This window comes from Delphinus delphis, chromosome 12, assembly GCF_949987515.2.
Source record: "Delphinus delphis chromosome 12, mDelDel1.2, whole genome shotgun sequence".
Classification (NCBI taxonomy): Eukaryota; Metazoa; Chordata; class Mammalia; order Artiodactyla; family Delphinidae; genus Delphinus; species Delphinus delphis.
In genome coordinates, this window is record NC_082694.2 from 79,029,207 (window position 1) to 79,054,579 (window position 25,373).

At 38.0% G+C, this 25,373-nt stretch overlaps 1 protein-coding gene across 2 annotated transcripts in view; it reads left to right on the top strand.

Annotated features, from left to right (window-relative positions):
- Nucleotides 1-25,373, top strand: part of NBAS (NBAS subunit of NRZ tethering complex) — a 340,240-nt gene that overhangs the window by 167,343 nt on the left and 147,524 nt on the right. For both annotated transcript variants that reach the window (XM_060027072.1, XM_060027073.1), the window contains 5 exons: nucleotides 120-232; nucleotides 6,486-6,599; nucleotides 11,337-11,450; nucleotides 13,565-13,722; nucleotides 15,025-15,114. In XM_060027072.1, coding sequence (XP_059883055.1) covers nucleotides 120-232; nucleotides 6,486-6,599; nucleotides 11,337-11,450; nucleotides 13,565-13,722; nucleotides 15,025-15,114 — 589 coding nt within the window. The remainder of the gene's footprint in view (nucleotides 1-119; nucleotides 233-6,485; nucleotides 6,600-11,336; nucleotides 11,451-13,564; nucleotides 13,723-15,024; nucleotides 15,115-25,373) is intronic.

The window sequence follows — 25,373 nt, forward strand, 5'->3', positions numbered from 1 at the left end:
AATACCTGGAAGGAAGTTGGTTTTTGATAAATGTGTTGGATCTCTATGTTGTTGATCATAGAAAGGCAACTTAGCTGAACATATGTTACTTTTCCTTTTTAAAAATGAATTTCTCCTAGGTGCTGCTTACAGCTGATAACAGATAGACCTGCTGCCATTCAAGAGGAGCTAGATCTTATCCAAGCCCTGGGGTGCCTCGAAGAATTTGGGGTAAAGATTCTGCCTTTGCAAGGTGAGTTTTCTATTTAGTGTTGCACTATTATTAACTCATTTTGCATTAGTTCACTCGTGTTCCTTTTTAGGTTTTTTTTTTTTGTTTTTTTTTTGTTTTTTTTTTGTGGTACGCGGGCCTCTCACTGTTGTGGCCTCTCCCGTTGCGGAGCACAGGCTCCGGACGCACAGGCTCAGCGGCCATGGCTCACGGGCCCAGCCGCTCCGCGGCACGTGGGATCTTCCCGGACCGGGGCACGAACCCGTGTCCCCTGCATCAGCAGGCGGACCCTCAACCACTGCGCCACCAGGGAAGCCCCCTTTTTAAGTTTTTAACTAAAGAGTACTTTTGGTCATTTAGTCCATTAGCAATAGATTCTGCCCTCTGTCCCATTTTTCAATAACAGTACAGCCGTGAGGCTATTGGGTAAAAACACAAATAGAAATTGGGGAATATGGATGAGAGTTTCAGGTTTACATCAGTTTTGGATTGCAATTTATTTATTTGTTTCAGTTGCATAGATTTAGAATTAGCTATAAATGATAATAGTTTATTTGTTTTTATGCTTACTGTAGAATATTCTTTAATTAAGCAGATTTTTTTTTTTTTTAAGCAGCGGGAATGACAGGAAGTTGTTGTTCAGAATTAAATTACTAGCAATTTGTTAACATTGCTCGAGTTCTTTTACCTAAAGGTAGAAGTCACGTTAGTACCAACTCAAACAACCCTGCTGTCCTATCAGGACAGTGGGTGTCTCCCAGTGTCCTGAACCTTACCTGATAAGAAGGAGGTGGATTTTCAATCCCGGACCTCATTGCCCTAAATGAAGTGGGTATGCTTGGCGATTAGTGGTATGCTTGGCTAGTTTCCATGCAATCTCTTATCTTTATTCTTAAAAAAAAATTACGTTTACTATTTATTTTTTATTGAAGTATAGTTGATTTACAGTGTTGTGTTAGTTTCAGGTGTACAGCAAAGTGCTCTTACCTTTGTTCTTAACTCTGGAAACGTTTGGAATTGGGAGTGGGGAAGGCATAACTAAGTTCCTTTCATCTCTCTGTTTTTTGATAAATTTTCATCAGAATTGTGTGTGTGTCTCTCTTTTTCTTTTTTAAACTTCTAGTATCTTCGGTCAGTGATAGCCTGTTAAAGGTTCCTTGGTGTCTTTGTCTTCTGAGGTGCTTTGAGTCAGGTGGATCTTAGGGAATATGAGGCAGGAGAGACATTCTCATGTTTTCATGTGGATTTCCACTGCAGTTTTACTAAAGATTAAAGTTCTGCTTGTCAGACAAATTTATTAGACTTTTAAAAGGTAATATTACTATTACCTTGAATATCTTTGTTTGACAGTAGTTTGTATGTGATTTATAAATAGCCGGCAACATCTGAAACAACTGTGTTCAAGGTGACTGTTAAATCACTAGAAAATTCTATTCACTCGCACCATTCATGTAATTTTTGAGCTCAGAGCTTCTTAAAATTGTGAGGATTAATCAGAGTTACCAAAAAGCATTTTCAGTTTATTCTCAAATATCTTAAATTATTAACCACCTCCCTCGAAACACTTATATTTTTAATTGAGGATTTCAGTCATGAGAGAGTCCAGAGCACTGTGAAACTTTTGTCTTTCTTATATCTCTTGTTAGGTCAAGTCATTATAGCTTTGACTTTGTGTGTGTGTATATTTTAGCTAGTTATTTAATTCAAGCAGATTGATAGAATACATAAAATGGTTTCCCAAATGCTATTAAAGTTTGAAAATTACGTTGCGCTCTGATTTTTCTTCGGTGCTCAATTAGCAATATTTGCACATCAGCTGATGGGTTTCAATATCTGCAACCAAACTGTAGGTTCTGAGAAATTTCCTGACTGAGGAGAATCTTAAGGAAGACTTTGCTTTCATGTTTTGACAGCTTTTCAGTTTGATGTATTAATTTGGAATTTCCTATTAGAGTGGCTTCTGGATGTGGAGATGGAATATTCTTTTTGTGTACTGTTTGTTGTATTTATGTCACAAATATAATTTAGGTTTTAGTATTCATCAGTAATATTGGACGAACAAAGTTACTTGATATTTAAAGATTTATGGTCCAGGTATTTTTTATTGTAGTCAGTGTACAGTAGTTCATTTTGTCACTTTGCTTTGTTTTGAAGCCTTCTTTGCCTACACTCCAGGAGTTGCTGCACCTCTCAGCAGGTGAGGGCTAATGGTACTAGATAAGTTATAATGCATGAGTTAATAAAAAACAGGATTACAAATATCATATAAAAAATAATGCCTCGTGTAAGAATCGCCTATGATGTGTTTGTGTGTGTACATATGTGTGCTTTTCCCCATACCTTGGGTGTTTATGTTGTGTAAATTATTCTTACTATTCAAGTGAACCAATTTAGGATATTTTAGTTATCCCTGTGTTCTTTCTACAATAGAGTAAGTCGGTTTTCCAGACTTACAACATTGTGTTAAGCCCAGCTGGGAGCCCATGTTGCCACTTATTGCTGAGTAACTGGACACGTGTCTTAACCTTTCTTTGTGTTTAACTTTTCTCATTTACAAAATGAGCGTAGTAATGAGTACCTTATAGAATTGCTTGTAAAGATTAAGTCTGTATGTCTGTAGTGCCTGGGATATAGTAAGAGCTCTCTAAGTATCAGCTGTCATTTTTATTATCTTCCTTGGAGGTCCTCTTAATGATGGCAGAATTAGAGTGGTCTTACCTACTTTCTCCTTCTCCCTCCCTCCCTCCCTCACTGTCCCTTCCTTCTCCTCCACTCTCCTTTCCTTACATTCAATAAAGATTAATTTAGGCACTTTTATTCCAGTAACCAAAAGAATGAAGGGGTACCTCTTGACTTTGAGGGACTAATATACTGAGAGACGTGACATGCAGGCCTGATTCTGTCTTGTTGGGTTTAAGTTCTGATTCAGCCGCCTTGAGGTGTGTGATCTGTGGCAACTTAATGGCTTTGAACTTTACCTTCCTCAGTTGGAGATAATAGTAAAATATTCCCTGGACAGTCCTGAAAGTTATATCTTGAACACTGAGAATCCTTATACTAGAGAATCCAATACTTAAGCATTTCTGTGAATATGTTAGTAATAATAATAATAATTGAGTGATTTTTAAGTTCTAAGTATACTTCGCATGTAATTATTAATTCTTGTAAATACCCTATGAGGTAGTGACTGTTATTGTTTTCATTTTTCTAGATCAAGGCACAGAGAGGTTAAGTAGCTTACTTGTGGTCACACAGCTAGTTAGAGGTGGAGCTAGGTAGTCTGTTTGGCTCAAGAACTTGCATATGTAACAGTAAACAATACTCTACTGATGAGGAGGTGTGAAAGTAAAAGATTCTTTGAGAAGGAAACTCTGACCTTTGCTCTCAATCATCAGCTAAGTGACTGACTTCTACACATTATCTCCTTCCTCACCTATATGGTCCGATTTGTCCTTCTGCAACATCATGAGGAGCTATATGTGTTCTGCATCTTTGATGCCCTTCATGAGCGACCGAAATTGAAATTTTACATCTGTGTTTTGCTGGGCATGTGCTGTCCCTTCCTCCTAAGGTTGTTATGAGACTGTTTGCCGTGTGGGTAACTGGTCAATAAATGCTTCTTATGTCTGAGATGGGAGTGTGTGTGTGTGTGTGTGTGTGTGTGTGTGTGTGTGTGTGTGTGTCTTGTAGTAGTTTTTAAAAATATTTGTGAGATCCAGAGGAAATTGAGGAATCCTCAATTATTAAAAGATACATATATGCTTATTCTTTTCTTGTTCATTAATTTCAGTTTGAAAAGAATTTTAGGAGTCAAAAGACCTCTTCCCTTCATGGAAAGATAATAACATCTATGGCTTGAATTAATTTAAATAAGAAATCACATTTTGAAATATAATTTAGCATGTCCTATGGTAAACAGTAAAAGAGAACTGGTATAGTGATGGTCCAGAGGCTTAAAATAAAATAAAAAGGCATTTTAACGTGGCAGTTACATTCTGTTAGAATCCTACTCTCCAAATGTATTTAATGTGCTTGAAATCTTAGTAATATACCATGCTTAGGGCAACAAGCAGAAAACCAAACTTGAGCGTTCCAGTTAAAGGAAGTACAGAGAAAATGATGATCCATTGCCATGTGTAATTTCAGTTTCCACCTTAATTTTATTGAGCTGGAAAGAGTGGTAACAGTAAGGAAATCAGCTTATTAGAGTTATAAACCTAGAGTTTCTCTAAGAAGAATATAAGAATTCATCAAACAAGACCATTGAAGCATCTGTGAAAACCCGGGCTTTTAGGTACATAGAATGATGATAATATCTGTAAGTGCTGTTTTGAAAATCAGGTTAGAAATATATAGAAATTACCTTTCTCATAGTTACTGAATCTGAAATGTTGAAGTAATGGTACACATTTTCTTAAAATATATATATACTAGGAGAAAAACACATAAAACAGCAGATGTTGAGGTAAAAAACCCAGTTTTTTGATTGAGAAAAGTTATGAAAAAGTTTGAAGTATATTGTATCAGTTAGTTTTTGTTAGACTGTCCTATAGTAAAAAAAAAAAAGAAAGAAACTCAAAAATCTCAGTGCGATATGGTAAGTTTAAACCTGGCATTGTAGCAGCAGAGGGAAAAGATCAGGAATCCCATGATGATGACTCTTAAGCCTTTGCTTAGAAGTGGCGTATGTCACTTCCACTCACATTTCATTGCCTATAGAAGTCACATGGCCAGCCTGAAAGTTAATGAGGTGGGCATTTGTGACATGAAAACAATACAGTCTGCGGAAGCTGTACTCAGATTAGACATTAGCCGTCCTGATTGTGAAGTAACTGAAGTCTGCATCTGCCTTATATTTTAGAGTAAAGGCCACCACAGGATTACTGTACTAGCAGTTGCATGAATAGCTATCTTGAAATAGCCCAATACACACTAAAGTATTTATGGATAAAAAGACATGATATTTGCATATGGTTCAGGAAAAATAGATGTGTGTAGATACCTATGTTTATGTGTATATGTGCTTGGGGGAAGGGTGGAAGGGCATGCATGATTGCAAGTGTGAATGGAGCAGACGATTAACCATTGGTTGATCTTGGCAAAAACTGTAGAGGAGTTCTTTGTACCACTCTTGCAACCTTTCTGTGAGTATGAAATTTAGTCATAATAAAAACTTACTCCCCACGCCCCCCCCAAAAATAAAGCCTATCCCAAAGAAAAACTACTACCTTTCTCCTTTATATCCACAATCCCTGGGCCCCCTCCCGCCTGCCTAGAAGAAGTTTTGGGGGAAAATAGGATGTATGTTATATGGCCACGGATTTAGGAATGGATAAAGGAATGAAGGTGTGAAGAATGTTTAAGGAGCTGGATTGAATTCAGGTCCCATCACTTTCAGTGACCTTAGCCAAAGTACTTCATCTTTCTGCACCTCAGTTTCTTCCCCTGTGGATAATAGTACCTGCCCTGTTAGGTTCTGCCTTGTAGGATTAACACACATAAAGCACCTACAACAGTGCCTAGGACACAGGTCATATTCATTTCATGTCAGCTACTCTCATGGTAATCGTTATTGTTGTATTTACTGGGTCCTAGCTTCCCAGGCAGTGCCATGTTTCTTAAAAGTTAACACCTCTATCCTGAATAGATACCATTTCTTTCTAGCATATACATAATACTCTTTAATTCAAGTTTTTTTTCCCCCCTTTAAGTGTGCCTAATTACCGCATAGTGCGAGTTAGTGTGATCAGACATCTTATTTTCCTAACATCTAGCTTAAGTGAGAGGATGGGGACTGTTTTTAGAGAAAGGTTAATGAATTGGGTCAGTGAGCGCTTTGAGGACTCCTGCCCTCCAAACTGGTATGACGTGGTGGAGGTAGAAGATGGATATTTGGAACATGGAATGGATCTTAGGGGGTTAAGGTAAGGTGGTGCGACTGGTGTACCAGGAAGTATGTGAAGTTTTCAAAGACAGATACCGCCTTCTTTAAAATTTTCCCTAAGTCCTGACCTGGCACTTGAAAAGGTGACACTTTTTCTTAGCTTCAGAATGCCAGTTCATTTGCTGTGTTTCAGAAGTTTGGTGATAATGAAAAGATCCATGTTCTACATTATTTATTCAGAAGCAACAGTAACTTTACTGTTTTTAAAAAATTGTGTCTTTTACTTAACTCTTATTGATCTGGGGGTTAACACAGTTTTCATTTTGCTTGGTTGACATAACAAAGTGTTATGTCCCTGGTCACAAGTCTAAACTATGTCTTTCTCTGTAGTGCGGCTGTGCTCTGATCGGATCGGCCTCATCAAGGAGTGTATTTGCCAGTCCCCGATGTGCTACAAGCAATCTACCAAGCTGCTGGGCCTGGCTGAGCTGCTGAGGGTAGCAGGTACGTTTTGGATGCTGAACTGCAGAGTACGGATCTGTGTTATTCTCGACATCACCTAGACGAACACTGGAATATGTGCTTATAGGTGTCAGAGGAGCTGCTTTTGGGCAAGGATTTGTCTTTTCTAGAAAGGTTGGCATGTTATAAAACGGTGCACCTATACTGAGCTGCTTGGACCTTCTGTTACTTAAATGAGGGCAGGCTTATTTGGGGTGCCACTAAGTGGTTTCGAGGTCAGAAACACAAGTCAGGGTCACCATTTATAACCAGAAAACTGAACATAGGACCAGCCGGCCCTACCAGTTCACCTTCAGTGTTGAAATTTGGTGTGATCTTTTTGGTCCTGAGTAATTTCGTAGAAAAATTTGTGCCTTTACTATTTGGTCAGGTTTTCACATGTGTTATTTCATTTTCTATTAAGTGGTGTTGATGATGTATTCTTCCTATTTTACGAGGAAAATTGAAGATCAGAGAAGTTAAGTATCTAGTTCAATAGGGTTAAATAGCAGGCCATGGCTTTCAAGGAAAGTCTTTCTGACTCTACACTTCACGTTTTGCACTATTCTGCTTACCAATCTTTTAATACTTTTCTTTTGTATTTTTGGCTTATCCAACGTGTATCCGACCTGATGGACATCGTCAAGTGGGTCCTCGTCTTCTTAAACAGATTTTAAATGTACAGCTTAAATTTTTCAAATGGATCCAGCACAATTTTGTGACATTTACCTTCCCGTTTCAACTAAAAGAATAAACACGAACCCCCTGCTGACTTGAAACACTAGTTATCTGTGCTACACGTCTGTCTGTTTGCTAAGTGGTCTTCCTTTGGGACACCATCCATCTCCCAGCCCATGTGATCCCGGGAGACTTGCCAATCAAGATGCTTTGCCACAGTTGTCGGCCACAGTATTCTGTCCACCAGCCAGTTCAGGGATGACCGTGTGACTCAAACAGAACCAATCAAAATCTTCCCTGATGCTTGATATATAAACACAGGAAGACAGAGGCTCTTTCTTCCTTTCCAAATGAAAGTCATAAGGATACAACCTTGGGGATGTTGGCAGTCATTTATCTGATCAGTTTTCTGAAAATAAATCCATTTGAAGGAGAGAAAGAAAATACCCCAATGATACACTACATGCCTCTGGATCTAATCCTGCCTAAAGAGACTTCTAACCCCAGAACTGTTTTACTTAAATTGAGATAAATTCCATTTTTAGCTTAAAAAAAAGTAAAGGGGATTTTTGTTTATTTTGAGCTTTAAAAAATATATATTTAGTATATTTAGTGGACACACTTATTAATGTTTAAAAATTTTTATGTACAGAGCTCTTCTTCTTAAGGCCTATAGTTTTAGTAAATTTTATTGTGTCAGTTGTCCTTTTCTAGCCTATCCAAAAGCATAACACTAGCATCTTCACCTTTGGACTTGCAGCAGCCTTGGAAAGGTGCCGACACCGTGACTGGGGCCAGGCATCCTTCGTGAGGCATCACACATGGCTGCGGAGAAATCGGGTGTGGAGTCAGGAGACCGGTCCACTCCTGACCGTCCCGTTCATTTGCTAAATGACTCAAGCTTCAGTTTCTGCATCTGGAAAATAGGAATGACACCCCCGTTGCTTCACCTGCCAGAGTATAAGAGACCCACATGAGTTAATGCATATAAAAGCACTTTGTAAATTTTGAAGCACTCTGATCATCAGGGAAGAATTTCATAAGGATCCAGTTCATAGAAACTAATGAAGGAGTCAGGGATGCCGTCTGCATTTTCCATGTACCTGCCTACTAGGATTAATTTCCATTTTTGTCTTTGTGACGTTGACATAGAAACGGGAAGATCAGTGATCTTGGCCAACCTGCATTTATAATGGTATGAACATTCTTCTTCAGTCCTGCAGAGCACACTTATGTGGCCCACATGGTGTTCAGACCTCTTTTCTTCATTGCAGCTGTTTTAGTTCTCATATTTGGAACCATCTCAACTTGGCCACTTCTATTTCACAAACTTTAATGTGGAATCTGTATTATAACTTCGGTGCAGTATCATTAAAAAATAAGACTCGTATCTACATTTCATTCAACATAGTGTTTTTATTGTGAGCCCCCTGAGTGCACATAATAGCTAATACGAACCTGTGACTGCTGTGTGCCAGTCCCCTTCTGTGCCCTTTTAACGTACTACCTCTTTTGCTGTGCACAACAGCCTCTTATTAGCCACATTTTACAGATGGGGAAATAGAGGCCTCAGAGAGCTGAAGTAATATCACTTTGTCAGTACTTTGGATACAGGGTTCTGTTACACACCTGCTGCCCTCTGGGGATTTAGAATCTTAGAGGTGTGCGGAAGCAGTGAATTATGCTGCATCGTGGGGTGTGATGGTAGCACATGGCTTCTGTAAACAAATGCTATAGAACTTGAAGAAAGGCAATTCTAATATTTTGCTGGGGGTGGAGTGGTATTAAGAAAGGGATCACAGGCAGGTGACATGTATCTGAAGCTTATAGAATGTTATGGTTATTTATTGCTGCTTTACAAACCACCCCCAAACTTAGTAGCTTAAAATAACAACAGTCACGTCTTTTTCTCTCTCCCAGTTCTGGTGGTTGACTGGGCAGTTCAGGGTCTTTTATGAAATTGCAGTCAGATACAGCAGCTAGGGATGGGCTCATCTCAAAGCCTGCTTTATTCACATGTCTGGCATCTGGGCTGAGAAGATTTTTTAAAAAGCTGGGGAATGGAGTAGCTAGGGCTTTCTCTTCTCTGTGTGGTTTCTCCTTATAGTCTTTCCTTATGGTGTTCTCAGACTACCCAGATTTCTTATGTGGCTGAGGGATCCCAGAGTCAGCATCCCAACAGAAACCAGCAAAACTTCATGTCATTTTTCTATAATTTAGCTTTGGAATTTGGGTAGCTTCATTTCCATTGTGTCTCATTCACAGAAGCAGTCACACAGGCCCTCCCAAGTTCAAGGGAAATAGTTAAGTTGACAGGGCCTGGGCCATCTGCTCCTGAGCTGGCTTCCATGGCTGTTGGAAAAGGCCTCCATTGCTCCCTGGCTGGTGGTGCAAGGCCTCAGCTCCTTGCCCCGTGGAGCTCTCCACAGGGCTTCCTGAGTGTCCTTTTAACATGGCAATTCCTGGGTTTCTCCTAGAGCAGTTGATCTACGAGAGAGCAGGACGGATTCCGTAATGCTTTTTATGACCAATCTTGGAAGTCACACTGTTGTTTACAGCATGTTCTGTTTGTTAGAAGTAAATCACTAGTCAGCCCCCACTCAAGGGGAGAAGCATTAAGCTCCATCTTTAGAAGAGTATCAAAGAATCTGTGGACAAAATTTAAATTGTATTTCATATACTCAAGGCTTTGTCAGACCACCATTAGTATTTTCTTCAGACTAAACATCTGGATCATTTTCTTTAATAGATTTCTAGTCTGGCTATACTCCTGGCTGTTCTCCCTGAGAATTTTGTTTTGTTTGTAGGATTTTTCTAGACATCATTCTTTTCAAGCCTATTTTTGCTTATGTTTTTCCTTTTAACCTGCTCAGATTGCCTGATATACAAATTAACTTTATCACAATGAAACTATAAAATTTAAGTCCATTTTACTTTGTGCTTAAGTTTTTTCCCCTTTTATTTGTCATTTATGAATTATAATTAGAACATTCAAAGGGTAAAATTTTTAAATGAATAGGAAAAATATTTAAATTCCCTATTGGGAGGAAAACTTTTCCTCTACCCACTTAGATTGGAATGGCTGGTCTGGGGGTGAATACATACATACATATATATGTATTATCAGGGTATAGTTGATTTACAATGTTGTGGTAGTTTCACATGTGCAGCAAAGTGATTGAGTTATACATATACATATGTTCATTCTTTTTCAGATTCTTTTCTCATATAGGCTGTCACAGAATATTGAGTAGAGTTCCTTGTGCTATACAGTAGGTCCTTGTTGGTTATCTATCTCATATATAGTAGTGTGTTTGTGTTTATCCCAGGCTTCTGATTTATCCCTCCCGTACCATGTTTCCCCTTTGGTAGCCATAAGTTTGTTTTCGATATCTGTAAGTCTGTTTCTGTTTTGTAAATAAGTTCTTTTGTTTCCTTTTTTTAAAAATTAGATTCCACGTATGAGTGATATCATATGATATTTGTTTTTCTGTGTCTGACTTCACTAAGTATGATAATCTCTAGGTCCATCCATGTTGCTGCAAATGGCATTATTTCATTCTTTATTATGGCTGAGTAATATTCCATTGTATATGTGTACCACATCTTCTTTATCCATTCATCTGTTGATGGACATTTAGGTTGCTTCCATGTCCTGGCTATTGTAAATAGTGCTGCAGTGAACAACGGGGTGCATGTATCCTTTCAGATTATGGTTTTCTCTGGATATATGCCCAGCAGTGGGATTGCTGGGTCACATGGTAGTTCTGTTTTTAGTTTTTTAAGGAACCTCCATACTGCTCTCCATAGTGGTTGTACCAATTTACTTTTGGTCTGAGGCTGATATTAATCATTGATCACTTAGGAGACTGAGAGAGAATTCCATGATTAATAAATAGATTGGAAGGTCTAAGTGGCCATGATCTTTTCTCCTATAATCTTATAAAAATCAGTCTAATCTCTGTTTTTTTTATTTTGGAGTTAATTAGAAAGATAGTGTTAAGGAGCTCCTCTATCAATTGATACTGCCCAAATCAGTAAGTCATTTGCATGTGTTTGCAGGTGAAGACCCAGAAGAAAGGCGTGGACAGGTTCTAATCCTTCTAGTAGAGCAAGCACTTCGTTTCCATGACTACAAAGCTGCCAGTGTGCATTGTCAGGAGCTGATGGCCACAGGTGAAGTAGATACTAAACACTTTGCTCTTGTCCTCTTTATGTGGTGAATAATGGAAGAGGTCTGTTTTGAAATTAGTTGCCTAATCGGTAAGCCAACCACATTGTGTTCGTAAGCCTTGAGAAATGTTTTGTGAGTGCTGATAAGTATGTATTCCATGTGCTTGTATGTTAATATACATACTTTAATGGGCTCAAGGGTTATATTTTATCTGAGATATGGTTGCTTTCCATTCCAGATTAAGAACAGGCTCATAATTTTAATAACAATTTTAAAATATTTTAATGCCTTTTTATGTATTTGTCATATAAAAGAAAATTTAAAAAATTTCAAGTATCTATAATTTGTGACTAAATTGTCAGTATTTCTATTCTTTAATTTTTTTAAGAGACAGCATAATGCTTTTCAAATTAATGTTGAGTAATTGGGAAGTAGTTCGCAACCCTAAAACTTTCCATATTGAAATTATAACTCAAGTCTCTGGAGGATAAGCAGGTTATATTGTGGAATAATTTCTCTATTAAAGAATACATTCCCCAGAGGGGTAGGAAGTGACGTTGTCTTATTACAGGCTCTGTGCTAAATGATCTGCTTTTTGTAGCTGTGTCTGACTGTGTGAAAACTCAAGCACATCCGTTTACCCATGTCTGTGCATCCCTAGTGAGTGGTTATAAATGCACTGCTTCACTTCATAGTAACTCCTGGAGCTGTGCACTGACGATAGGTATACTTTCTGTATGTATACTGTTAAAGGAAAAAATATTCTGACACTTCTTACAAATGGTAAGGAAGACTTTATTCATGAATTTTGCAGTGGGGGAGAGAGAACAGGCTCAACTCCAAATACAGAAAAGGCAGCTGGGAATTTACCACTGAGGAGCAGGTTGAGGGGTCAACAATGGGTGAAAAATGACAGGGAAGAGACATCAAGAGTAGGGGGATTGGTACTAAACCGACTTAACAGGATTCTTACTGATGGCAGGCCGGGGTGATCAGATACCAAGGGTGAGAGATTCCCTCTGAACTAACTTGGCAGGATTCTTGATAAAACTCGGTTATACGGGTTCAGCAAGGACTGGGCCAACGTATAGGCCTCCTTGAGAAGAGGGCTCAGAGAAGCCTGCATAAAGTTTTGTCAAGGAGAGAGTCTGGCAACACATCTATGAAAATGTTGAAAACTCTGGGAAAAAGCTCAACGCTTTATAACCTCAGCGTTAGAAAAGTAGTTTCCCGAAAGAACTGTGTTCTGTAATATTAACCTAGTGATTTTGCAACATTAGGTTCATAATAATTATGGTATTCTGGATAATCATTGTTGTCTTAATTTATTACTGCTTACTTGGAGAGCTTTGTAATAATTTTATTCCTATAAGGATGGTACCTGTAATTTTGACTAATTTTGACTCTGTATATTTAGAAAGAAGGCCTGCTTTCTAACTGGAATGCCTTCAAAAAAGAATAAAAGTGCATTTTAAGAATTCACAGTATAAGCTTGCATAGGATAAAACTCTGCTGGTGTCAGGGGCTGACTGTATTTTTGGCACTGTCCTTGGATCTCTATAAAGTGAATGATTCCGTGTAGCTCTCTATAATAATTTCTCTTTATCTAGGCTTTGCAGTGTATAAATACAGCTTTTAAATACAGGTTGTTTTTAAATAAAGATTGTTCAGTTCTTCTAACAACCTAATGAAGGAGGAATTATTATTATTATTGTTTTTTAGTGGTGAAGGATGTGTGACACTTGGAACTTTCTCAAGCTCACACAAGTACTTGAACCATACCCTCAAGTCTTTCTGAATTCAGATACCCGGTCTTTTACTCAACATCAAAGCTCAGTAGATTATTTGTAGCCTTGTCAGGGAATCTAAAATTTAACATAGTTTATCAGAAGAATTTGTCTGGAGCAGCACTGAACTTTCTAGACAATGAACTCACCTAATCTTTCTTTTCTAGTTTCAGATCCTTATGTGCTTCTGCTTATATAATAATATGCATCACTAATGACTGACTTTGCTTTGGTAACATAAGACCTAAGCAGAAAGCCGTTTCTCATGTTAGATTAAAGATTTTTTCTTGTAGTGAAAATCAGTTTGTTTTTTCTTGCCCTTTTTCCAGGTTATTCTAAAAGTTGGGATGTTTGTAGCCAGTTAGGACAATCAGAAGGTTACCAGGACTTGGCCACTCGTCAAGAGCTCGTGGCTTTTGCTTTGACACATTGCCCTGCTAGCAGCATTGAAGTTCTTTTGGCCGCCAGCAGCTCTCTGAAGACAGAAGTAAGTGTTCCCAATAAAGTCAGTGCTCCCGAACTGTATGAAGTGTATTTTGTTGAGTCTGTGGGTTTGGGATTTGTGCTCTTTCTTTTTCAGCAATATGAAAATTTTAATTTATGGAAAAAAATAGTCTGTCACTTATATGAAAAGGGACTCGAAGATATTAGGATATAAATTAGTATTGTTGGCTTTATTACAGTAAAGAAGAAAGGGTACAGGTATGAGAAAAAAAGAAAGTATATTAGGAAATAAATTATTGAATATAATGGGGTGAGTTAGTGCTGTCAAGAATAAAACATGTAAGAAGTGGTCCTGTGCAATATACTTGAAACCATGTGAGTTAAAACCAGTGATGGTACCATCCCCTTAGAAGTCCTTTGGAAATGGCAGGATATGGGCTTTGGCTAGAGAGAAGCTGAATTTCCTAAAATTCACAGGCTAAATCTGTGTCAGGGAGGATGGTGCTCTGGTATGGAAATACGGTACTGTTAAATATGTGAAGAGGGCTTCCCTGGTGGCGCAGTGGTTGAGAGTCCGCCTGCCGATGCAGGGGACACGGGTTCATGCCCCGGTCCGGGAAGATCCCACATGCCGCGGAGCGGCTGGGCCCGTGAGCCATGGCCGCTGAGCCTGCGCGTCCGGAGCCTGTGCTCCGCAATGGGAGAGGCCACAGCAGTGAGAGGCCCGTGTACCACACACACACACACACACAGACACACACACACACACACACACACACACACACACACACACACACACACACACAAAAAATATATGGGGTGGTGGCGCAGTGGTTGAGAGTCCGCCTGCCGATGCAGGGGACACGGGTTCGTGCCCCGGTCCGGGAAGATCCCACATGCCGCGGAGCGGCTGGGCCCGTGAGCCATGGCCGCTGAGCCTGCGCGTCCGGAGCCTGTGTTCCGCAACGGGAGAGGCCACAGCAGTGAGAGGCCCGCGTACCGCAAAAAAAAAAAAAAAAAAAAATATATATATATATATATATATATATATATATATATATATATATATATATATATATATGAGAAGAGATTCTGGAAATCACATTTTCATCTCATGGTCACTTATTACATTGTATATCAGGTTTTTCACACTTGATTCTGATCCTGAAACTGTGGTTGCATCCTTGTGAAGGTGTTCATGAAGTCCCACAGTAAGCCTGTTACCACAAAGTAGTCATTAGGAAATAGTGTTTTTGGTTTTTTTTTTCCTCAAAAGAGTACTTTTTAAATTTAAAGCCTACATTGTAAAATGAGGCAAATTTAAAAACAGTTGTTCTTTTTTCAGATTCTTTATCAAAGAGTGAATTTCCAAATCCATCCAGAAGGAGGAGAGACTATCAGTGTGTCACCATTGATGAGTAAAGTGCTACAAGAGGTGAGTCAGGGTGAGAGGGGGCAGTGTGAAAGGTGGTTGTGAGAGGAATGAAACATTCCTACTGTGTGTGTGTGTGTGTGTGTGTGTGTGTGAAGACTGTTCTTTTAAACTTTTTTTGTGTGTGAAATATAACATATAGAAAAATACACAAAACAAAGATGTCCAAGTATCATAAAGTATCATAAAGAAAACATCCATGAAACCATCACACAGATGAAGAAATAGCTCATGACAGGCCTTCCACAGGTCCCCTTCACGCCCTTCTAATCTCTCTCCTTCCAGAGATCCTGACTCATCCCAATAACTAGATCCATGTGTGTTTTGTTCTTGTTTTAAAACAACTTTAAAACCTATCACACCCCTCCCAGTATGATAGTTTAATTTTACCTGTTTTTGTACTTTATGGAAATAGTTACACTCAACATTATGTCTGTGAGATCCGTCCATGCTATTATATGTGCTGTAGTTGACTCATTGTTACTGCTCTATAGAAATTTATTGCTATATGCATATATTCCAGTTTATCCTTTCTAATGTCGACTGACATTGGTTTGTTTTCCCTTTTGGTTACTAAAAATAATGCTGCGTCATCATTCTGTGCGTGTTTCTAGTGCACACGTGCAGACCTTTCTGTCTGGCATGGACCTACCTAGCGCTGGAAGTCTGCGTTATTAGATAAATGTGTACGTTCAACCTCAGTCGATAATCCCAAATAAGTTTCTAAAGGGGTTTCACCGTTGCACTCCCAACAGCAGTGTCTGGGTTGCCGTTTGCTCCAGTCCAGCACGTGGCACGGGTGGTTTTCTCAATTTTGCCTGTTCTCTTAAGTGCTCAGTGATATCTACTCTCTTAAGTGTTCAGTGATGGCTTTTTGTGATTTGATTTGCATTTTCCTGATTACTAATGAGATGGGCTTATCTCAGGAGAGGTCCTCTTTAGTGAGGTTCCTATTCAGTTCTCTTGCCCATTTTAATTGAATTTTAATCCCTTTTCCCTTTCCTCATTGAAATTCTTATGAATAAAACTTGTCTGGACCCATTAAGCAAGTATGAGCCTCAGGAGAGTTCACCCTGGGAGAGGAAGGAGGAAGCATGTACTCACTGAGACCTCCCTCTTGTGGGTCAGCCTTTGCTCTATGGAATTTAACTTTTTATGACTATTTGTAGCAACATAGGATTGGCACTTTTTTAGGTCAAAGACAGTAGCTATTTCTAATATTCTAACTAGATAAATTTAGAGGTGATAATCCTCTTTATAGATTGGTTCCCACAGGATTCCTTTAAATGGTAAGCTTCACTTTCAAAGTGTAGAATGTCATTCATTTTTCTAGTAACTATTTTGGAAGACATCTGTTGTGATAAGTGAGCTACACTTAATCTCCTTTTTTTTGTCTTTGTGTTTTTTGTTTGTTTGTTTGCCTTATATTTCCATACATTGATTTTATTTTTAATTTTTAAATTTTTTTGAGATATAGTTGATGTACAATAGTATGTAATATAAGGCAAAAAATAGTGATTCACAATTTTAAAGGTTATACTCTATTTATAGTTATTATTAAATATTGGCTATACTCCCAGTGCTATACAATATATCTTTGTAGCTTATTTATTTTATACCTAATAGTTAGTACCTCTTAATCCATTACCTCTATATTCCCCTCCCTCTGCTCTCTCCTCACTCGTAACCACTAGTTTTTTCTCTATACCTGTGAGTCTGTTTCCTTTTTGTTATATTTATTAGTTTGTTGTATTTTTTAGATTCCACATATAAGTGATACCATGCAGTATTTGTCCTTCTCTGACTTATTTCATTTAGCATAATGCCCTCCAAGTCCATCCATGTTGTTGCAAATGGCAGAATTCCATTCCTTTTTATGACTGAGTAGTATCCATTGTGTGTGTGTGTGTGTGTATGTGTACACACCACATCTTCTTTATAAAGTGGCTGTATTCATCTTGCTGAACTCATCTGTAGTTGTATACTGTGTAGTTACTTTTAGGACTCTGGTACAAAGCTTCAATTGTGGAATTTATTAATAGAGTTAAGGAGTAGTTAGCTTTGCCTACAGTGGAATATGTACAATTACTTCATTTCCATAATTCTTTCTTTTATACTAAAATTCAGTTTGACAAACATTTATTGAATACACATGTGTATCCCCAGTTCAGGGCTAAGTGATCTCAGGATGTCAAAGAAGTTTGTAATGTGATTTTTGGCCCTTAAGGGTTTTTCTCCTATTCCTCCTGTAGTGATGACTCCAGGAGAGCACTGACCAATAGAATTTTCTACAGTGAGGGAAATATTCTGTATCTCCACCGTCCAGTGTGGTAGCCACTAGTCACATGTAGCTATTGAGTACATGGAATAAAGGTCATGCAACTAAGGAATCAAATTTTAAATTTTGTTTGATTCTATTTATGTTAACTTTACTAGCCACACAGGCTACTGGGTACCAGATTGGACATCACAGTTCTAGAAGGTGAGATATTCAGAGGAGGATTGTGTTCTGCAGTCAACACTGCAGATGCTTTTTTTGGTTACTGTTGTTACACTGTCTTTGAAGGGAAGTCATAGCATTTTCCAGGGACCTGGAATGGTATAGGTGTATTTTGTCCTTTGGCGTGTTTTGACTTGTTGTATTGATTAGTTTCTGTTCGGTTTTCTCTTATTGGATATGAAAGCACGTTAAATTCTATGGTGTTTTCTCCATGGGATTCAAAACAGTTCTTATATTGGGGAGTTGGCAAATTTTACTATTTTTCAAGGTCCAATGGAAGACCTGCTTTTCATGAGATCTTTATCCCCATTTTTGTACCTTTTGAACCCCTGATCCTTCCCCACTTATTCAGCCGTATCACCCACTGTCTCCACAGCCTCCTCTCTCTTCGTGCCTTCCAAACACGTGCTGTGTTCCAGTCACGCTGAAGTTACCCCGTTCTCTGAGTAGGCTCTCTCGCAGCTTTGGTGTTATCTAGGGCTCTTTGCCTGTCCTGCCCTTCTTGTCTTGTGCTCTTGTCATCTTCCTGCCCTCCTGATCCCATCTAAGCTGTCGTTTTCTTAATCAAGCTTTCCTTGAGTCCCCATTGTTCCCTCTCCCGTATCCCCCAAGCATCTCGCATCATCGTATCAGCACGTGTGTGGTACGGTTTGGTCTGTGCGGCAACTGGAAGCATGTCATTTACCTTTGTGCTCTCTCCATGGACTGCTTGTCACAGAGTGACTGCCTCGTAAATGTTTAGTAAAGCTAATTTGGAAACTCCCACTGCAAAAAGATTAGTGTGTGGTAAAAATAAATTAGAAAGTAGATTTTAGCCTAAAAATATAGGGGATTTCCAGTTTAACTCATACGTGTGTGCTCTGGTTGCTATTGAGGTCCTGTTGTATTTCGGCCACTGTAAGGGGCAGTATCATTTCTCTGTTTAGTAGAGAATTGCACCATTTTTTGCTGAGTTCAGCTCCATAAGCTTATTCTGAATCCCCATCCTTCTTTATAGAATCCATGAAAAGCCTTTTGTGGCTTTTGGGTTTCCTATTTTCTGCTTCTCTGATGAATTAGAAAGTGTCAGCCCGGCCCGTTGGTAGCCTCTTTGGAGTAGAGCCTGCTGTGTCACCAAAAGTGGGCACATACTGCTCCATTAAGATTTCTTCAGTAAATGTAGGAGACCGCCAGCAGTCCTCCACAGGGTCCATTTAGCGAGGAAAAGGAATTCTTCCAAAATGATTGTCTGTTTTGGTCTTTTTTTTTTTTTTTTTTTTTCAGCTCCTTAAAAGCTTTCCGGTCTTCCTTTTTCCTCTTCCAACAAGCTGTAATAGATCTAGGTCTCATGAAGTGCTAATCCAAGCCCTCAGTGAACACATGATGGCTTTGATTCATGAAGCACATTTCAGAATATTATAGCTACTATTATTAGACTGAACTGCAGTGCTTAGCCGTAAGATGCCGTGTGTTACACATTAACAGTAGATGTAATAACCACGTTAAATTATAACTCATAAATGAGAGCTGACTGTATATGTAATCTGCTTAATGCCCAAGACTTTCATTACTCAGTTGTGAAAATAATGATTTTTACTTAAGTATTCAAGCAAAGAAAAGATGTTAAGTGCTGTTCTGTTGCATTTGCATTAGTACAAGTGGAGCATACAAGTTCTAAGGTATTGGCTGTTGTCCCGGTGAACAAGATATTTGCTTTTAAATAGAACAAAGTACATAATTTGTGAATAACTACCAAATCAAAGATTTCTAGTTTCTTATTAATGTTGGTCATTATGTTTTTTTTAGGTGTAACAGTATTCCACCACTTAGAGTGTATTAACATTTTGTTTGGTTAATATTAGTTATATCACGTAGCCAATAGTGTTTTCCCCAGATAAATCTAATTAGAGTTGGAAATGGTTAATATACAAGGTTCCCATTAAAAAATCATTTTCACTGTGGGAATTCTTGTTATGAACATCTTAAGTGGCTACAGATTTATACAAGTGGACTAATTAATGTTTAGAATTGAGGCATGGGCTAAGCATACAGCTATTTTGAATTTATAAATGGATTATTTAGAAATACTGAAATAAAAACAAGCAAATGACAGTTGTATTTCAGTACCACGGACAACCCTTTCTTTTCCCCTTCAGCAGTTGATGGACGTTTAAGTTGTTTGCACTCTTTAGCTATCATGAATAATGCTGCTGTGAACACCGGTATACAAGTCTTTGTATGGAAATATGTTTTGATTTCTCATGTAGGTATCTGGGAGTGGAACTGAAGGATTGTATGGTGTATATGTGTTAAATATTGGAAGAAATTGCCAAATTGTTTTCCAAAGTGGCTGCACCAGGAAGTATTAAGGTTCCAGTTTCTTCGTATCCTTGCTAACATTCTCGACTGGCTTTTTGCTTAAAGCAACTCTTGTAGGTGTGTGTGGTATCTCATTATCATTTTGGTATGTGTTTCCAAATAACTAATGATAATGAGCATATTTTCATGTGCTTATTGGCCATTTCTATATCTTCTTTGGTGAAATGGCTATAAATATATTCCCCATTTTTTAACTGTGTTATTTGTCATCTCCTTACTAAGTCGTAAGAGTTTTTGCTGTTGTTTTTAAACTCTTGGATACAAGCTGTTGGACGTGTGATTTGAAAATATTTTTCTCTCAGTGTGTGGTTTGACTTTTTACTTTAACGGTGACTTCTGACTTTCTTAACGGTGACTTTTGAAGTGCAAAAGCTTTTAATATTGCTGAAGTCCAGTTTATTAACATTTTCTTTTATTGCTTGTGCTTTTGGTGTTGTATCTAAGAAATCTGTGCCTAACTTAAGGTTGTGAAGATTTACTCCTGTGCTTTTTTCCTAAGAGTTTTATAGTTTTAGCTTTTATATTTATTGATAAATAAGTAATAATGAACCATTTTTTGTATGAGGTCAAAGTATAGGCTTGAGGAATATCCAACATACAGAAAGATGAGTTAGAACTTTACCTCATATCATAAACAAAAATGGACTTGATCGCATCATATTTGTTTTTTCTTTTATGTGACATCTTGTTCTTTCTTAAAGGATTTTCAATCTTATATTGCAAAAGGTACACGTTAATATTATGAAGTTTAAAATGATTTCATCTGAAGTGGATCTTTGTTAAAATTATTGCCTTAGTAATTTTCATTTTTCCAGATGTTTTGAAATTTTGGTTTGCAAGCTTGTTTTGAGCCCTACCATTCAGTTTAATTTTTTTTGGCCATGCAGCGCGGCATGTGAGATCTTAGTTCCCTCACCAGAGATTGAACCCGTGTCCCCCTGCAGTGGAATCAATGAGTCTTAACCACTGGACCGCCAGGGAAGTCCTCATTCAGTTTAATCTTTATTTCCCTAGACCCTCCTTAAGGATTCTGTGGTTTCCTCTTATCTAATCCCTTGGTGCTTCAGTCCAGAACCACATCCTAGAGTAGCTTTTCACTTGGGACTCCCTCCCGCTGTACTAGTGAGGATGTGAGAAATACAGACGTGGAGCCAGTGATGGTTTTGCCCAGTTCTTTTGGGCTCTGATTCAAGTTCTCTGCCTCCATCGGCCCACAGCTTCATGAAATAAACATAAATGCATAACCCCAGGCAGTGAGCCAGGATGAAGTTCTCCGTCTTACAGGGAATCCTTTTAATTCCCAGTTCTTCTCTGAGGAGGAGGGCCTGGCGGCCATTGCCAGCATCTGAATTTTGAGGCCCCAAGTGTTGAACTCTATAAAGTTGAGTGTCTTTTGCCTCTTCTTTCTATTATTCTCAGTATTTTGGAGCATGGTGAACATATTTCAGCATAATTCATGACTCCATCTTGACTGGAATGTGTAATGTTTTCTTTAATTACAAATATAGTACAGGCTTCTATTTTAACAATCCGCTTATAGGGATTGTTAGGAATTCAGATAATATAGGAGTTCAGATAATCAGTATAATCTGGCATACTTTATTTCTTGAAAGTAGAAAAAAAAAGATATGTGAAACACTTATGAAAAAATACTGACATTTGTTAATTTTTGATAAGATGTACATGTATATTTGTGGTAACTTTGGTCTTTCTGATTTTTTTGAAATATAAAAATAAACAATAATACATTGATATGTAAGCTCCCTTTCTTCTCTCTCAGTTCTTTCTCTCTCCCCGTTCTATGTATCCCACTGCTCAGAGGTAAACATTTTAAAGTTTATATATATCTTTCCAGACTCTTTCTGAGCATAGACAGATTTTCTATATAGCTCTCCTCTGTCTCCTGGAGGACTATTATTTTATTTTTTAAACTAAAATGGATTTGTACTGCATATATTATTTTGAAGCTTGCTTTTTTTCATATAATGATATGTGTCACGGACATCTGCCCTCGTCGTTGCATATAGACCCTTTATGTCATGGTGTAACAGTGGTCACTGGATACGTATGTACCATAATTTATTTATCTTTTCCTTTGCTTTTCAACTTTTGGATTGTGCCCAGTTTCCCTTTATTTTGGACTGAACTGCACTGAGCATTTTATGTACACATCTTTGCATATTCATGCTAGTATTGCCCTGGGATAAAATGGGAGAAATGGGCTCCTGAGAGAGACAGTTTCCTGTTTCTTGTGGTCTGTCCTCCATAACTTTGTGTAAGTGCTGATTAAAAAATTGGGCATGGAAAAAGAAAATAAAAATATACTCCATATACCTCTGTTTTTCCTAACTACAGTTCTCTTCATCTGGATCCAAGAATGCTAGAAGATTCAAAAAGGATTCAGTCCCTAAAGCCCCTGAAATAGTGTGTCAAATATGTTGTGTTAGTATATGTCTGTTTGTGGCTTTGTGTGTTCATCTATGTACACATGCATGTGCATTCAGTTTTCTGGGGAAAGCAGTTATAGCTTTCATTAGAAATGTATAGGGGGCTATGACTCCCAAAGATGAGAACGTCTAAATTGTAGCCTGGCCTGTTAATTAGCAGATGAACTGAAGCAGAGTCAGACTTTAGAGTGATTTACAACACGGGGTATTTTTCTACTGCTTCTTCTCATAAATAGTTCCAGAAGTAGTATCACCAGTAATAAGGGTTGCATTCTTAATATTTCGAATTCAGGATGAAATTTGCTGTAAGTAAATGTTAGGTGCAGGGAAGTACTTTGGATTATTTGCAGATATGTTGGAGTAGAGAGGGTAGGGGCTGAGCTGAGTCTGAACTCTATTTGGGATCCTTACCTAGGTTATGGGTACCACCAGCTCAGTTCTCAGTTGGCAAACAGGTTTCCCAGAAATTAACCCTCAAATTACCAGATACCAGAGAGAGCAGCTCCTAAATAGATTACTATAGTAATTGATCAACGAGAATTGTTTCTGTAAGCCACGCTTGATGTATGGAACTGTCCTTGTTCTTGTGAACCTGTTTGGTTATGTTGTCTATTGTAGGACTTGAAAAATATTATTAGTGCTTAGGAGGTTAACCTTTGAGCTGTGTAACACTTGACATTAATGAGATTTCATGTTAAATTTTATGCTGGGAGTTGTTGACTTGGTTTGGGGGATTGATCTGTTTCTGCTGTTATACACTGTAAATTAATTAGCAGTGTGCAACTATGAATATAAAAACTGCCAGTAGGAATCATTTCAGGAGTAGATTTTGCCTAACCTCTTTTTGCTTTCCCTGTTACATGGAGTTGAAAGAAAACTGCTTTCCTCGTTAATGCCTCTGGTTACACTATAATCTTGGTAGGCTGGCCCCAAATTAAATGCTTCTTCTGCAGTCTAAATGAGCCTTTTGTTTTCCTTTCTCTTTTATAATTCTTATAAGGGAGGGATCTCTCACAGAAAATCCTTTTATCATGTACATTTCTGTGCATTGGAATTTCATTTATCTTCTGAAACGAACTTTTCAGTTTCCATGTTTGAAACTTTCTGTCTTGAGTTAGCCAGTCCATATGAACAGAGTAAATTTTAGGTTTATTTTATGAAATGGAGTAATTGTTTTATAGCCTGCTGTGTCACCAGAAGTGGTCATGGGAAACAGAGGTTTAAAAAAACTTTTTTAATTGAGATACACTCGACATACATTATTGTGTAAGCTTAAGGTGTGTAATACATTGATTTGATATATTAATATTGCAGTATAGTTGCCATTGTAGCATTAGCTGACACCTCTGTTGCATCACATAACTATCATTTCTTCTAGTGCTGGGACACAATTCTTTTTCATGTTAAAAAATTAGAAAATCTTTTGAGAAAACTTAACCAACAGCAAAGTAGGTAAACTGTAAATATTGGTTAATACAGCTTAAATACATTAGCAGTAAGAATAAAATTCAAATGCTTTTCTAGAAATTATTAAGGATCCTAACATGATGGAGTCATTTGCTTTTGCTGCTATAATATATTACTATAATTTAGCAGCTGTAAAACAATGCACATTGATTCCTTATCATTTCCGTAGGACAGAAAGCGGGCAGGCTTGGGTGGGTTTCTGCTTAGAGTCTCAGCCAAAATCAAGGTGCCGGCAGGGCCGTGTTGTTTTCTGGAGGCTCTAGAGGAGAATTTGTTTCCATGCTCATTCATGTTGTTGACAGAATTTCATTCCTTGTGTTTGTAAGACTGAGGTCCTCATTGCCTTGCTGTCTGTTACCTGAAGTTTCTTCTCAGCTTCTAGATGCTTCTTGCATTCTTTAGCTTATGGCCCCCTCGCTCCATCTTCAACGCCAGCGATGACGGGTTGAATCCCCTCATGCTTCACATCTCTCCTGCCTCTTCCCCCCATGGCATCTCTGTGACCCTAGCTGGGAAAGGTTCTCTGCCTTAAAGGCTCACGTGATTAGGTTAGTTCCACTCAGATAATTCAAGATTATCTCTTCACCTCAAGGTCTGTGTTCTTAATCATATCTGCAGAGGCCCTTTGCCATGTAATGTAATATACTTGCAGGTTCCAGGGATTAGGATATAGACATTTTTGGGGGGCCATAATTCTACCAACCAGATATAGCAACTGTCAGGTTGGTCTAAAATGGTGAATTTGTCCTAAGTGTTTGTGTGATGATGTCTTGGTAATTATTGAGTGATTACATGATTTATCATTTTTTATTACTTAAATAACATATTAATGAATGATGTGATATAAACCTAAATAGCCAAATTAAACTATTCTTCTATTATTGACAAGAAAGCTATTTAAATTGCAAGACTAGACCTTAATTTTTCTTTCCTTTAACTGGGATACGACAGAAAAAATAAGTAGGAATAGACAGATACTAAACCAAAAACTTGGCTTTTGTAGAACAAATTTATCTTTCTTTGATCAAAAGCAGATGTAGTTGCTGTCATTTCTGTTTAAACAGATGTTAATGTGTTGGCATTTTTCTCCACATGGAATCTCTTGGGTTAGTAAATGGAGAGTTCGAATTCTAGCTGATTGCTTCAAGATTGGCAGGAGGTTCCACATTATAAACCTTTTAAATACTAATAATGATCCACTTGTTTACGTGATAGACAAAATACCTTTCCACATTTAAGGGTGGATCATCTGAATCTTCTAAGTTTGTCTGGGTCACGGTAGCATTGTTCAAATGAATATTTCTTAATTAATCTAAATAATAAATACTTTAACATGTCTTGTCAAAGAAACAAGCATGAGTATCTCATTGGAGGATATTATATTGGTAAAAAAATGATGAACCCATTCTTTGCCTTATAAATATTTCTTTGACTAATGCACTAAGATGTATTTTCCTTTACTGAACTTTCTTTTGTAAATGATTCGAGGA